This window comes from Nanorana parkeri, unplaced genomic scaffold, assembly GCF_000935625.1.
Source record: "Nanorana parkeri isolate BGI_ZX_2015 unplaced genomic scaffold, ASM93562v1 scaffold2134, whole genome shotgun sequence".
NCBI classification, from domain to species: domain Eukaryota; kingdom Metazoa; phylum Chordata; class Amphibia; order Anura; family Dicroglossidae; genus Nanorana; species Nanorana parkeri.
Window position 1 is genome coordinate 189,855 of NW_017308402.1, and position 16,123 is coordinate 205,977.

At 43.8% G+C, this 16,123-nt stretch overlaps 2 protein-coding genes across 2 annotated transcripts in view; one reads left to right on the forward strand and one right to left on the reverse strand.

Annotated features, from left to right (window-relative positions):
• The window catches only part of MFAP1 (microfibrillar associated protein 1), a 17,890-nt gene extending 10,786 nt beyond the window's left edge, over nt 1-7,104 (reverse strand). The window contains exon 1 of the mRNA XM_018572786.1: nt 6,942-7,104. Coding sequence (XP_018428288.1) covers nt 6,942-7,020 — 79 coding nt within the window. The 5' untranslated portion in view covers nt 7,021-7,104. The remainder of the gene's footprint in view (nt 1-6,941) is intronic.
• A 12-nt stretch (nt 7,105-7,116) lies between these two features.
• RPL37A (ribosomal protein L37a) lies at nt 7,117-14,017 on the forward strand. The gene is made up of 4 exons (XM_018572788.1): nt 7,117-7,207; nt 8,242-8,370; nt 8,453-8,535; nt 13,869-14,017. The coding sequence occupies exons 1-4, from the start codon at nt 7,205-7,207 to the stop codon at nt 13,930-13,932; spliced, it is 279 nt and encodes a 92-aa protein (XP_018428290.1). The 5' UTR covers nt 7,117-7,204; the 3' UTR covers nt 13,933-14,017.
• Nucleotides 14,018-16,123: the final 2,106 nt, after the last annotated feature.

Consider the following 16,123-nt stretch of genomic DNA (forward strand, 5'->3'; position numbering starts at 1 on the left):
ATTTTATTTATTTTGTGAGCAATTTTTTTTTTTTTTTTACTTAATTGCCATCACATTGGGGGGCCCACACTTTGGAGACATGTTCTCTTTAAGGTGACATTAGGGCCTATTAGACCCCAAGTGTCGCTTTTCCACTTCACTGGGGAATGACAGCTGAATATAAACACAACAGGCAGTGGCTGGGAGCAATTGCGAGCCTGCTACTGCACCCACCCAACCACCCGCTGTCAATCAGCAGGAGTCACCTTCGGGCCGGTTCACACCACAAACAGTGCTTTCCAGAGCAGTCAGGCTCTGGAACACACTGTATCGCACTCCGGCCGGCTGCCCTTGAAGTCAATGGTACAGGGAGCCGACCGAAGAGCGTTACAGTGTGTTCAAGAGCCTGAGCCTTCAGGTCCCTCCTCTATTGATTGACAGCACGCAGTGGGTGGGTGCAATAGCCAGCCTGCTATTGGCTAGTGCAATTTAAAATGACCAATACCAGACTGGATATTGCTTCCAGCTGCTAGATGGGACACTTCTTATCGGCTTTCTAGTGGCGGCGACAAGTGTCCCATCTGGAGCTGCTGAATGGGAGGCAGCAGAGTATGCAGCAGGGACAAAGGGTGGGGAAGTCGGGCAGCTGGAAGGCAGGGGTGCAGAGCACAGTGGTCTTTCCTCCCCACTGCTGATACAGGTGGGGAGAGCAGCTGTGATTGAAGGGAACATATACTGCTGCAGCTGTAGCCCAGCAGGGAGGAGGACGGGACAGCAGAGCAGAACCGATTGTGGTGGTAGAGCAGGTGGAGGCAGCAGTGAACGGGCTTACAAATGCCCAGGTGCCAGGACCCAATTTCTAGTCACCATGGCGACCTGGGCCGGGATTTGTCGAGCCATGTTTAAATGCAAATTAAATATTGGCAAAAAATTATCTGTATTGTAAGGATCTCTTCATAAATACATCTATTACACAACAAACTGAAATTATTGTTTTCACCTATATAATTAAATTCCAGAAAATGTTGTACAGCATCAAAACACCCCCCCCGCCCCCCTTCCCAATCATTCAAATGAATCCAGAACTAAAAATTTACAAGTGGCCCTCTGTGCTTACAAGAGCTGTATCTGCCTGTACGAGTCTGTGCACCTGACATCAGGTCAAATCTGAAGAATGGAGGTTTGAAGTGGTCAATAAGTGTTTAATTAGCGCTTATCATTAGCATTCAAACTAGCAGAATTCAGAAGGTCAAGTGACGCTGGGATGATGATTATCTAAATTATCCACCGAAAAACTTTCCTTCTGGTTATTTTTGCTAACCATTTGCTTTATATTAAATATATATCTAAAGTTTCAAACAAATGCACTAAAACATTTAAAAAAAAAAGAACAAAAAGTTAAGTAAGACCTTAAAAATAAAAACGTATAACGGTTTTAGGGCCAATTTGCTTTCTACATTGATTTTGGTAAAGTATCTACCTATCTAAATAATCCATCTGTCCGTCTATCCATTAGGGGTGGACAAATTAATATGGAATTCAGGAGCCAACAAGATTTATTTTTAGCAGCCAGCTGCACTGATAGCAACTACAGAAAAACCTCAAAAGTGAGGCGCCAGCTGTCATATTTCAGAAGCATTGGCTACCTGGCTGCTGGGATTTGCCCAGCCCTGACATATGTATTACATATTACACAACAGAAGTCACCAGCACTCGATGATGCGTGCAAAAAGTATGAGCACTTTTATTAGATTGTCACATGCGTTAAACAGCCAACATTTTGGGGCCACACGGGGTCACTATGACGCCCAGAAGAAGGGACCCTGCGTGGCCTCGAAAACGTTGGCTGTTTGACGCATGTGACAATCTAATAAAAGTGCTCATACTTTTTGCACGCATCATCGAGTGCTGGTGACTTGTATTGTGTACTGTATCTGGCACGCCGTCATGCGTGTTGTCACTTCAAGCACCAGTTCTTCGCAAACGTCTGTATGGAGTGCAGGTGATTTCCCGTTTTGAACATATTACAAACTAACATTTAATGATTTAATACCCTTGACACGAGATTCCCTGCGTACCATGTTTTTTCTAGATAGATGTTATCTCCTTACAGGCAGGTAGTCTCTAACTAAAACCTCAGACATAGGTGGTAGAGAGGGATGAGTCACTGCTGACTTGGAATGTTAACTTCAGCTTCAACTATTGAGTTCTGTAAACAGAAGGCACTTAGAAACTGTAACAGTGTAAAACTCCACATGCTGACTGAGTTCAAAAATACTACATTTTTACATTAAATATTTTTTAAGGGTGATTTAAAAAGCAGCCGTATTGTCGCATACAGAGGTGTGCTGCGTTAATGTGCATTGCACTCAACTGACTTTTTATTGCTCCCTATTGGTGACATTTTCCTGTCACTTTCACACAAACACAATTATAGCAGAGTGAGGAAGGGTTACAACTACTGATAACATTTTTTTGCTGACCTAGAGATGCCTCTACCCTGCTTACTATTTTTAAATTCCTAGGGGGCCTCCTTCATGCAGAAATTACTGCAGAAAGTAGTACAAGTATACACTCCTTCACCTTACTGCAATACAGTGGCCTGGATTTCCTACAGACATCAATTTTCAGCTCTAATTTGACCTGCGGTATAAAACATTTGTTGTGTACAACTCACTGTAGTGCCAAACTTGCATGGTCTATGATTTCTCATTATATATATATATATATCCCCTTGATATGTTAGCAAAACTGGACAAATCTTTGTGTATTTATCTGCAAGTAAGCTCACTCATTGCCGTTCAACCTTGACAGCAGTAAGTGAATAGCCGAATGCCTATAGCTATAGCTCAGTCGAGCTGAAGGGCTGCTGTATGGGCTTTTCACAATAGCCTGTACAGCAGCCAAAGGCGGCCAAGCGGCTCAGCCGAGCCAAAGGCATATGCTTCGGCTCGACTGAACCGAAGTAACAGCTGAAGTGGGGAGAACGGCCAGCCAAAGAGCCGGCCGTTCGCCCTGCAAATGACAGCTGGGCGGAGACAGCCATGATCTCACGGCTGCCTCCGCCCAGTTGTAATGACAGATCAGCGCCCCCAAATGACCTGGGGACGCTGATCTGTCATTAAACAATAAATTTTAGCCGACGTACAGCTGAAATCAGCCATATAAGGTTGAAGTGGATAGCCGAACAGCGTTCAGCTCACTTCACTTCGGCTGGGTTATGCACTTGGCTGCCTTCGGCAGCTTTGTGAATAACCCCCTAAGTTTTCGATTCACTGCGTATTATGACCACTAGATGAGGCCGAGGAGCATAGGAAATTGCTATGCTCCTCGGCCAGATCGTTTGTACCGTGCGGCAGCGCCTCCCCTCCACCGTTGTCTTCCCTGGGCACCGCTGTCCCTGTGCGGCGCCCGGGAGCGGCTCGGCGGGTCTCCCCGAAGTGATTGGAGAGAGATTCAGCGGCTTCCAGCCGCTGATCTCTCCTCCGATAACTGGACCCGGAAGTGATGTGTCACTGTACACAGTCTCCGGCTCTTAGAGCCAGGAGAAGAAGCTGGGGAAGCAGATCTCCGATTCCTCAGCTTCTTTAGGGTCCCTAGGTGACATTAGGGGTCTGAAAGACCCCTGATGCCTCCATAAAGAGAACCTGTCACACCCTATCTGCTGTTACATAGGGGGCTTGTTAGCCCCTATGCAATAGCAATAGGGTTAGTGTAAAAAAAAAAAAAAAGTGTTTAAAAGTTATAAAAATGAAAGTAACATAAAAGAAAAATTAAAAAAATGCCAAAAATATTAATTTCCCCGCCCCCATGTGCGCGTCACGTGTCAGTGCGCCTACGTGCGAAAAGGACAATTGCGCTACACGTTACATGTTGCCGCGAACATCGAAGTGAGAGCAATCATTCTAAGCCCATCAATCACAGTTAGCACTAAACTGATGAGCGGTAAAAGCGTTTAAAGTGTTCCCTATGGGACATTTTGGGTATTGATTTTTTTTGCCGCTTCACGGGCGAACGCAATTTTAAGGGTTGACATGTTTGGTATCTATTTACCCGGCGTGACTCCGTTTTTCATATTTTACCAAAAAAATTTGTATTATATTAATGTTTCTGTGCACTAAACTTTCATTTAGTTAATTTTTTCCTAAAAATACTGGTTTGATAAATATTTGCGCAAAAAACGTGTGACGTAAAAAAATTGCAACTAGCATTTTTTTATTCTTCAGGGCCTCCGCCTTCAGAACATATATCATTGTGTGGGGGTCTGAAGCTGTTTTCTAGCCAAAAATGTATATTTTATCATGTGTGCAAATGTAAGAAAATGCACCGGACAGCAAGTTAAAATGACACAAAAAAAAATTATTTTTCTATTTTTATTTAACTTTTTGTTAAAAAAATGTTGTCTTTTTAATTTTAGTTTAACTTTATTTTTTCAAACTTTTTTTTACTTTATTGCTGGGAGCAATAGCCAGCCTGCTATTGGATATTTCAAATTGCAATAGCCAATACGTTTTGGTTTCCAACAGGTTTTACCCTTTCCTTCCCCACCCGTCCCCACTACTTTTTCTGACCCCGCTGGGAGCAGATGGCGTATTTTTCTTTACCCATATACATGACCCATGGTCAAGGAGTAAAATGAGTACGGGAGTTATTTAGTCCCTTTCCGCATTAGGATATTCCAGGTTTATACTTCTGCTTGGATACCTACTAATCATGATATCAAAATATAAGAACACCCGTTATGCAGTATATGGGTTTTGAATCATTGCTGGTCCACATATTCAAATGTGGCAATTACAGTAGCGATAATATGTAAAGGCTTTAATAGAAATATGCAAAGTAACAATTGATTTTTGATCTGTGTTGCACATATTTCAGTATTTCACTGTTCACATTTGTAGCCGTACACATTGTTGACTTGCTGCTGTGACTGTTCATGTGACAATTATGTTTATCACTGAACCCGTTTTTTCCCATTAGAGATAGACATTTCTTTTTTCCCCCCTTTTGATAAAGAGTGTTCGCATTCTGTTTTCCTCTGACCGACATGTTTCTCATGCCTATGGAATTTCTTTAGCCCTGCATTGGCCGGAGCTCTGCATTACGGCTCACAGGCGTATTGCACAGGCTATCTATGCCTATTAGGTGCCGTCACATGGAGCGCAAGCCGGAAGCTCTCTGCGCTCCACACCACTGATATGTGTGACAGAGGGGGCGGCGCTTATAGCCGACATGGCGTCCGGTTGCCTTGACGACCACCCGTGCCTTCGGTAATCAACGGCCCGGTTTCTGTTTCGCGCCGCGATGCATCTGAATTGCCCGAGGTCAGTTGATTTTTGAATCTCTTATGGCGGGAATGTGTTCAGTGATGACACTGCCTCCATCATGGGAGGGGCCTGTTTGTATTTCACAGTTTGATGTCTATATAAAGTTGATGGTTCTGTAAGTGATGTGTCATTCTGAGCCTGATGAAGGGGACCCCATGAGGCCCCGAAAGAGCTAGCATCGAATGGCAATGTGCCATTATATGGACTATTGCTTTACTACTATGGTGTGCTGGTGACATTATTTCTTCTTTTATGGTATACACGGTGCCATCCGTGGTCACTACGAGCACCCACCCATACGGGTTCCTTCCGGTAAGGAGTGCAGCAAGACCTCTGGTTCTTAGTATTGTTTTCACAGTGCCTCGCCTCTCCTCCCTGCTGGTGCCGGCTGTAGCGGTCTGTGTCCCCGCTGCCGACACAGGTGGGGAGAGCAGTGGGGATTTGAAGGCACACAGACCACTGCAGCCAGCACCAGCGGGGAGGAGAACAGAGGCAACTAATCAAGGATGAGAATCGCTACCAACGATTCTCATGATCGATTTTAATCGAATAGTTGCTGCAGCTCTAGAGTGCTGTTGTGCTCAGTAATCTTGCGCTTACATGTCTACACATATACATACCGGGACCAACAGCTGAGCTATGGAGGAATGAAAGAGGAGTATGTTGTTAGACCGGTCCCCACAGCCTCTTCTCCCCCAGACTCCGGCGGTCTAAGGACTGCTGACGTCATCATGTCTAATACAAGTCTATTAGAGGTGAAGATGCCGAGGGACACACCACAGCCGAAATGCAGGGGGAGAGAGGCAAGCGGTCACTGCCACAGGACCGAGAATCAGGTGAGTATTTCTTCTTTATTCCGCTCTCTACACAAAAATGAGCAGTTAACCCTTGCGGCGCAGCCCCACTGCAAGGGTTAACTTTTGAAAATCCTGTAGTTCTTCAGGTTTTGGATAAAGTGGAGGGGGGGATTACAACACGTTAGGTTTTTATTGCTGTCTGTGTCCCCCGCAAATCCTGAATTGTGGATCATCATTACAAAAGCAATAGATGGGGAATCTTTCCATGGGGACACTAGTACTGGTGACAATGCTGGCCTCTAGGGATTTCCCTTACTTTGGAGAGATTTCATCTCACTTCCTGTTGTGGCTATCAAACAGGAAGTGAAGGGAAATCTCCCCAATGGGTCACAGATTTCAGAAGTCTCCCCAGGTTTATAACTCTACCTTTCTCTATCCAAAACTTGTTGTAAGTTCACCACACACTATACAGTCTGTGTGTCTTCTTTTGATCTACCACAAAGTCTGTGTGTTCAAGAGCCTGTCTGGATACAAACTAATAGGATAGCTTAGGTTGGTCCTAAATACTATAATACACAGTTTTGGTAGATGTAAAGTTGATTGATGGCCAGATGGTAACACGTATAGTGAGCCTTAAACTGTAATAGGACAACCCGAAACAATCCATTCAATTTGTATAAAATCAGACAGGCCCCTACACTACATAGCTGATTGTAGATCTAACGTAAACAGACTGTACAGTGCATGGTCAGCCTTTGTAAACCGGCCTGGAAACGTCCATACTGGGTGATACGGCCTACTAGAGCTAGCGGCTCTGTCTACACGTCTCATAACTCACCTTTCTCATTGCGGACAGGTACGGCCCCAGCCGTGGACTGGATCGGAGGCTGCTTGCTGAGTGCGCTGGAGGACGCCATGGCTCCGGTACCGGGGAAGAACCAACACAGAACTCTACAGACCAGAGTCTACAAACGTCGGAGGACCTAAGACCACAAAGAGTAAAATGAACGGTTCACTCTCTATGGTGACTTCCTGGTGCGTCGAGCGTAAATGACGCATGCGCGCTATGGTCCTCCCTTTCCGCTCGGGTCCTAAAGCAAGATGGTGAGAGGATTTTGTGTGTCTGAGGCCGGTTATCTAATCTAATGTCATCCTCTCCCGGAAAATGTCCGGGGACACAGCCGTTGTGTGTGTGTTTGTTTCTGGCGTCTCCGCTGTCCCGGTCCAGGGCTGTATTAGTGTGATGGAGTGTTTATATGCGGTGCTGTGTAGTGGCAGGCCGGAGATGCCGCCTCTGAGCGGTACAGGACACCTTCTGTATAGTGTGCAGATGGCGATATGTTCTCCACCAGGAGAGCGGCTCCTAGTGTTCTGAGGTTTGTCATTGTGTATTCACAGACCGGGACCCTGTACCCGTATTCCCTTAATATTCATGTAGTTGATCTGTGGATGGGAGTTCCGGTCAAGCTCAGAACTCCATTGCATGCATTTGTCCTGCTTTGCTTGCAGAGCACGCACATCACAACAGGACCTGCGGGGTCCCGAGAGAAGATGATCAAATGCAGTCCCAGATCTTTCAACAACTCTGCACCATTGAAGTGAATGCAATCCGCTGCCCTGGAAACAGAAGCCTTTAGAATGCCAATGCTTTACAGAAGCTGCCTGTAACAATCAGATCAGTGGAACTTTAACTTTCCAGGGAGGTCCATCCCTTTTATCAGTCACAATATATTTTAGAAGCTGACTGACCATAATCGGTGAGTGGTGTGCTCTATCCAGATTGCTGGGAAGTGTTCAGCACTAAGGGGCTTATTTGTAAGGGAGCGGGTATCATCCATTATACTCTGCAGGGTTACCCTGTACTTCCATCATGTACTCTGCAGCCCATTCATAAAATGCAGCCTTGGGAACAGAGCCAGGTCTGCAAGGACTTCATGATTGGTAGAGGACTGGTCACATGACTTTGCAGGTCATGTGACAAGTTTCTTCTGGCTTTTTTTTTTTCGTAAAAAATGGTTTGTATAATTTAAAAACTGGTTGTATCGTGAAAAAACAAAAAGTGTGTTGTTTGCAGGCAGTCTAAACTTTGCAAATAGTTTGTCGTTCTGTGTATATCTCATGTCTGTGAATTCTTGCAGGCCAAACGCACCAAGAAGGTTGGCATTGTGGGTAAATATGGGACCCGTTATGGTGCTTCCCTAAGGAAGATGGTCAAGAAAATTGAAATCAGCCAACACGCAAAGTACACCTGCTCCTTCTGCGGCAAGGTAAATGCCAAGTCCTTCAGCCCAAAAGGAAATGTCATAGCATGTGTTCTATTGTGGGATCTAATCTGTATTTTCTCCTCAGACCAAGATGAAGAGGAAGGCTGTTGGAATTTGGCACTGTGGTTCCTGCATGAAAATCGTAGCTGGAGGAGCATGGACCTACAAGTAAGTAAAGCTGCAAAAGCTGTATGTAAATGTATACGGTCCTTTAAAGACGGATATAAAACTGCTGGAAGAGTGTTTGGTTTTCCGAATATAATCCCTACAACGGAAGACTTGGATATTGGTGCGTTCTCACGTTACTGGGGTGATTAAGTGTGTGAGATTTCCCACAAAAGGTGGTCAGATTCAAATTTGCCGTGGTAAGTCGCTGTTGGAGCTGATGGCGATAGTTTGGTAGCTGGGGTGTGATATTTTTATTGAATAAGAAAAAAGAAAACTTGCTGCACTCCTTACCGGGACTCCCCCCAAAAAAAGACGGCGCTCGAAATGACCGCGGATGGTGCCGCCACACGTAGACAAAAAGGGAGACGTCACCAGCACTCCAACGATAATAACAGCAATTAGATGCTCATTTATTGATGGATGTCTCTCTAGCAACCGCTTTCGGGGCCACACAGGGTCCCCTTCGTCAGGCTCAGAGATGACGATATTTATATTAAAGGCTTGTGTGTTTTAGTGGACAGCTAGTGTATTGTGACAGCTCCAGCAGTGTGCGTTGTATCACACACTGCTGGAGCTGTCACTGTTTACATAAAGTGTAAAAAAAAAAAAAAAGCCCTAACATAGCGTGTTCACTCCATTCAGGTTCCTGCAGATTGTTGCCATGCAGTGGCATTCGCTGCAATAAAATGCCGCACGTTTACTTTTTTTTCAGTGTGCCATTTGTCACACCTGCATTGTGGCTGAATGGGACACATAGAAAACAATTATCTCTGTGACCTGCGTTTTATCTGATGCGATACAACGCAGGTCACAGCATTATGTGTGAATGGGCCCTAAAGAAAATTCACACTTTGCTCTTTTAGGGGCAGTATAACCAGTTTTCTAAAAAGTGAATATCTTTCAGTACTTGGGGGAGGGAATCGGAATGTTAACAAAAAAACTGTTACCACAGTACTGCTAAAGCTTTGCCACGTCTAATGGTGACAAAACTTGCCTGATTCTTGTACCTCCAAGTAGTTAATGGCTGCGCACTATAGAGATGGTTCTGTGGAGGTGGAGCTAAACAGTGACCTTTTAGAGCTGCAGCTAACGATTATTTTCATAATCGATTAGTTAGTCGATTATTAAGTTCGATTAATCGGATTTAAAAAAAGTCTCCAGTGATGGACTACTAGTTTGTATTGAGATTGTAGTCCATCACGGGAGCAAGCTTGGAGCGGTGGAAGTAAAAAAAAAAGTGTGGTGTGCAATATAGTACATTATAAAGCGGCGCAATGCAGAATACCAGCAGCTATAGAGGAATGCAGCAAATAAATCGATTAACTGTTGCCGCTCTAGTGACCTTTGACACCAGCCAGAAGTGTCAAGGTTTTGCCTTTCAGGATGGCCCAGCATTTGTAGGTAATGGGAAGAATGTGAGGCTGTTCCAGGTACAGACATGGATGTTTCTTTTTGATACCCATTAATGAGAAGAAACCACAATTTTTTTCTGAATAATTTTGAAACTTGGCACAGTAATTGACATCCATCATTGTTCCAGGTTTAATATAAATCAGATTATGCTTTTAATTCAGTAGAATAGAACAAAAGAAAATGTCCTTCCTTTCGGAGAGTGGCTACTTTTGTTCCCCATGCCTGTGTGTTGTAAAGTAGCCAGTGTCACTTTAAAGGGCAAGTCAACATTCCCAGGTGAATATGGAATTACCCCCTCAAATCTGATGCGTGTGATTTCCCCCATTGAGCTGAGGTGCTTTGCCAAAAACCTCCAGTTTTGTGTCATCTGCCCAAAGGAAGTTCTCCCAGAAGCATTGGGATGTTTCAATTAGACTTGTGTTCCTTGACCTTAGCGCTCAGGTTGTACCTCCTTTTTGTGCGTTTGCACTATGTCTATCATTTGCATTATCCTTCTCTTCAACCTGGGGTCAATCTTCCTCTTACAGCCATGTCTAGGAGGTTAAATACACCTCCAGGACTGTAGTTACAGGAACATCAAGATGCTTGAAGATAGTCTTCTAGCCATTACCTTTTGACATGCTGGGAAAGATTAAAGGAGATCTATGGGGTCAGGGTTTTTTCCCCTTTTGTTCTCCTAAGGGTAACGGGAAGACACAAACTAGCGTCCTCCCGTCACCCAAAGCTCAGTATACCGCGAGCTGTAGCTGAGGCGCCGTAGCTGGGACGGATCCCGACATTACTGTCGAGATCCACCCAGCTGCATGATTGACAGCTGGCTCTGCCTATCTAGAGGCAGAGCCAGCTGTACCCTCCCGTTCCGTCTGTCAGCGCTGGAGGATCAGGGAGGGGGGAATCCCTGCAGGGAGCTGTGAGTAAGTCACGACTCTCTGCAGGGATAGCTCAAGAAGTGAGCGAGCGACACGTGTTTGCTCACTTCCCGATCTATTGAGCCGACCTGTGACGGTTTCATTGTCACATGTCGGCTCGAACTATGAGGCTGAGTGATTTTCACTGACCTCATAGTTCTCCTTTAAGACCCGACAATAGTTTTTCCTCCTCTATACAATAAATATAGGCCCTGGACTTTAAGTTGGGCTTTCATTTTGTTTCTGTGCTGTTAGGATTTTCTTCATTTCTGGTGACCTGAAAGTGTCAAATAATGCTGTTGCTTAGAGATGTATATGTCAAGTCAAAACCTCTTTTTTCCTATTTTGGGTTAGGACAGGGGTGGACAAAATATGCAATCCAGCAGCCAGTTTGTCCAATCCAGGAGCCTACAGGATTTGTTTGTAGTCCTCTCCATTGACCATCATAGAAAACGCTGGACGTTGACCACCAGCTGTCATTTGTATGGAGCATTAGCAAACTTGCTCCTGGGATTTGTCCAGTCCTCAGTTAGGAACCCTTGCCAGGTTTTTGTGGCTAGTCTGGGCTTTGTTAGAAATATGACACTTTACTGAGCAGGAATTGAGATTCTGTCCAACTGCAACACACAAATACATTTTTATTCGTGGAATAGAAGGCTAGAACCCCTGTCGGGTGTTTATTTCTTTGTCCTTTATTTAGGACAGGAAGTGCCTAAATCGCAGTAAGAATCCTTCCCACCTTAATCCCAAACTAGAAAAAAAAAATTTGGCTTCAAATATGCTTGATTTTATTGCTTTTTTTCCTAGTCAGTGGTTGCTTGTGCCCTGTAAGAGTTCATGTGTTTTTTGTTGGGAGAATTATGGGATGGACAAAATACTCATCCCAATAGTAGAGACGACGTGTGACACTGAAGCTGTTACATGTTGGCTCTATTGATCGAGAACTGAGTGATAACATACTGCTGATCACTCTGTTCACAATCTTCCTGTGAAGAGCCATGCCTGTCAGTCACCTCTCCCCACAGGGATTCCCTCTTCCCCCTCTGTTTCTCCAGTGCTGACTGGAGTTAGACGGGAGGTGGCAGGCACAGCTGGCTTGGACTTAGAGGCAGAGCCAGCTATCAATTATGTAACTGGGTGGATCCCAACAATACCCAGCTGCAAAACGTCTCTGCGCTGTCAGCATATAGCAGGCAATAGCCCACTATATGCTGAGTTTTGGGTCACAGGGGGACATTAGTAAATGTCCTCCTGTGACCCTAAAGAGAACTACAGCCCAAAATGTTTTGGCCATGGTTCTCTTTTAAGGCTTCTTTACCCATAGTTGTATTGAATGCAGCTTGTAGATAATTGTAATGCAAAAATCACTGAGGAGAAGTAGCACAATGCCTGATCCATTTGTGGACTTCTCATGCAGCTCTTGGTTCTGATTTCAGTTACCAAGGATCCTTCCCACATACAAAAGACTTGTATGTTAATTGGCTTCCGCCCAAAACGGGTAGGGATTGATTTAAGCATTACATATTTAAAATCAAAATGTTCTTGTCAGATAACAGGGTAATGGTGAACTCTCCCTGGATTACTATAATTTAGTTTAAGCTGAGAGATGCCCACCTCCTGTTGCTTCTGAGCTTAAAGTAAACCTGTCAGCACCACAGAGGTACTGAACAAGCTTCTGAGCGATATTCCAAGCAAGTCTGCATATAGCATTATTTTTCGACATTTGGGGTGCTTTAAAAAGAGCTTGCTGTCCCACCTCCCTTTTCCTAATGGCTAATTGCGATTTATGTACAGCCTTACTGGCCAATAGAAGTGTTTAGGATTGTGTCTGAGAGCCACCTATGCATGTAGGAATGCTTACTTGTGCACAATACTTTACACATTACATGAGTTTGTGCAGCAGTGCAATGTCTATGGTACAACAGTCTTATACATTTTAGATGTGCCATATGTAATTAATGATTGCACTACAATTTCCATAAGCCACAGGGAGCTCCAGCCCGGCTGCATTTGGGCTCTTCTCAGTCCTGCAGTGCACTTGGAGCAAACATCCTATACAATTGCCACTTTCGTTTGGACAGTAGTTAAGAATTTGTGTGTAAACCTTTAATTGAGCTCTTGTGAAGTTACACAGTCCCCAATTCTGACTTATTCAGGAAGCTCAAGATTGGCAGCTGATTAAGCGGATCTGGCTTCAGTAAACTGAAATCTCATTGCAGTGCATTTCTGCTGTTTGGGCATTCTTACTGTCGGTGAGACTTCTGGAATCTGATGTCCACTGAAATTAAATCAGTTTCTCATAGCAACCAGTCACTGTAAGGAAATGAGGCTGCTCATGAATATTTACTAGAGTGTGCATTATTATGTCCCACTTTTCATGAGTCGGCTTCAATGCATCAAATTGAAAAGCTTGTCAGGGTATGAGGTACAATGTGCTAATCAGTGCAAGTTTTTTTTGAAGTGGTTCTTATGACGGCTTAGAATGTTAAGAAATGAATTGCTTATTAATCATTTTTCACCTTAAGATAGCTGTGTATAAATGTCACTCTCCTGTATACTGTGTATTAAACATTGAGAAGAAACTGCATCTAAGATGTAAGAGTTGGAAGTATATACCATTTATAAAGTGCAGATTTACAGGTATCTAAACCTGGTAACACATTTAAGCAGGGATTAGTAGTATTGCAAATACAGTATAAAAACATCAATCTATAACTGCTGTGACCAAAATAACAAAAGCTGTGGATTTGTGCGTTCTGCTGATGAAATGACTGTTTTTTGCTTCTAAACAACAAAAGATGTTGTTCTGAATGTTTTTTTTTTTCTGGAAAACCTAATTCTCGGTAGTACTCAAAAGCAATTACTGTGTCCTAATTTACTTGAGCAGCAAATTGTAATTAGCCTCTGCCTGCAAGATTGCTCTTTTCATTCTGGCGTTCCTTGTAAGCACAAAGGAGGAACACAGATTGAACAGTTTATTGTGTATCACTGAATCTATTTCTGTTCTTCCAGCACCACCTCTGCTGTCACCGTGAAATCCGCCATCAGAAGACTGAAGGAATTGAAAGACCAATAGATCAACCATGCTTCTAAAATTCTGCTCCTTGTCGTCTGTTTTTCCAGACTGTTCTTTAATAAAGAATGTCTTGTAAAATGGGAAACTGTTTCATGTTTAAATCTTAAATCCAGGCTTTTAGAGACATCAGTGGGATACAACACACAGGGGTGGAGAGTATAACTTGAATGATTACTCATAAGGTAATTGCAAGTAAGCCATAGATATTGGAGCAGGTCATCTTCAAAATGGTTAATGACTTGTTGCCCCTCAAAATAGTCTCATGTTAATTGTTACTTAATCCAGCTGATTATCTTTATGCTTAGAACATGTGGTATGTGCGTGATTATTGTATCAAATATTGTGGCCGTTGTAGTACTAATCCACAAAAGTAGTAAATCCACAAAATGTTCAGCTTAGCCTTGGTAGTCCTAGACATAGATAAATGGCTCAACCTAGTGACTATTAAATCTAAGGTTACAATCAGACTAAAGCAGCACCCTTAGCTTTCTTTGCCAGAGTGTAAATTCAATTGGCAGCTTGCTTAGAATTGGAAACACTTTTTCTAGTAGTGTAAAGGCATGAATTTAGGCAGTGACAACTTAACACATTCCTCTGTATGCAAACTGCATGAAGCTTAAATAGAATCTGTTCCACTATGTTTAACTACCTCCCGGCCAGCCGCTGTGTATACACGGCCTGCCGGGAGCTTCTTGGATGTAACTAATCCCCGCTATTTGAAAATCGGGCTGTATTGGACTGCTTCCATTTCCAAGTATTGAAATGGTGTAAACATGGCATATATTACAAAAACTTTACCCCCTTAGTGACCAGTGACATCCATAGTACGTCACTGGCACCGGGCCCGTTTAAACAGACTCCGCCGGGACTCTGTTTACAATTTGTAAAGCTGACTGTCGGTTTTACAATAGAAGTGATCGGGTGACTTGGCTGTCGCCCAATCACTTCTCTGGGCTGGTAAACGGGCCACCCCCGCTGTGTTTCCCGGGCTCCGCTGCCCCTCCTACGGGACTGGCTTCTCTGGTGTCGGGAGATGGCGAATGTCCGTTCACCGACTTTCGCCCTCCCCGTGATATGGGATCGGGAGCAATGCAGATTACATCACTTCTGGTGATAGTAATCCATAGCTGTCATTGCTGGGCTCTTGAAGCCCAGCAATAAGGTATTGAAGTGCGATCTGCAACATAAAAATGTTAAACTGCCAACATTTTATTCTACAGGGTCTTGGCTTTCAGAACATATAAAATGTTTGGGGGGTTGAAGTAATATTCACGCCTAAAATGTGGATTATATCATGGGTACGAAAAAAAGACCTCAGTCACTAAGGGGTTAAAGTGGACCTGTAGCCCTGGAAAATTGCTGCCTATATGCTGAAGCCAGCACCACCTTTTGACCTACTTGTTGCTCTTTCTGGTTGTATCCTCTGCTCACAAACCTGCATCAGAAAATGCCAAGCATGCACCCAGAAAATACTCTCCCCCTCAAGTCCATGCCACGAGCATCTCGAGAGCAGCGGCTGCTGATGGGGGATTAAGCTATGTCCCAAAGCAATAATAGTACTTTATTCCTCCTCAGTGCTTCATGTGAGTATTCCCGTTTGTTTCAAACATCCGTTCCATGCTTCAATCTACTGTTGATCTCTTCCACCTTTTGAAAATCCACTTACCCCTTTTGTAGGACTTCATAAGTCATACACGGCCATAAAACACATGAAAGGTCCTTTTGGTCTGAGACTTGGGCGCTTGATGTGATAGTCTTAAAAGTGGACCTTTTGACTGACTAAAAATCACCTTGCATTAATTTTAAACATTTTCGTTTTACTTGCAATCTCTTCTACTTCCTGGTTCTCTGGCAAAAGTGATGTAATGTGCCCAAGTGTTGCATCCTGGGAAGGTTACATCAGCAGAGCATTGCTGGGAAATCTCTAATCTCATGAGATCTCAGAGAAAGGCATTTTCCTTTCCTGAGATGTGCATGGTCAGTTGTCCTAGTGCCAGAGTTCCAGGAAGTAAAGCAAGATATATTAACCTGTAAAAATGGCCACTATGAGAAGACAGAAGGAAAAACAAGGTATGCAAAGAATACAAAGTCTGCAATTATCTAGAAGTATCTGTAGATTGTCATAACTAAACATTTCTAAAGGTGTTTGTTATTTTAACCCTTTCGCTGCCAAGGACGTATGGCATACGGA

Excerpts from the sequence above, each read along its gene's own strand:
- RPL37A (XM_018572788.1), top strand. Across the intron at positions 8,371-8,452 it reads CCTGCTCCTTCTGCGGCAAG|ACCAAGATGAAGAGGAAGGC; the intron begins GTAAATGCCAAG and ends TTTTCTCCTCAG. Across the intron at positions 8,536-13,868 it reads GGAGGAGCATGGACCTACAA|CACCACCTCTGCTGTCACCG; the intron begins GTAAGTAAAGCT and ends CTGTTCTTCCAG.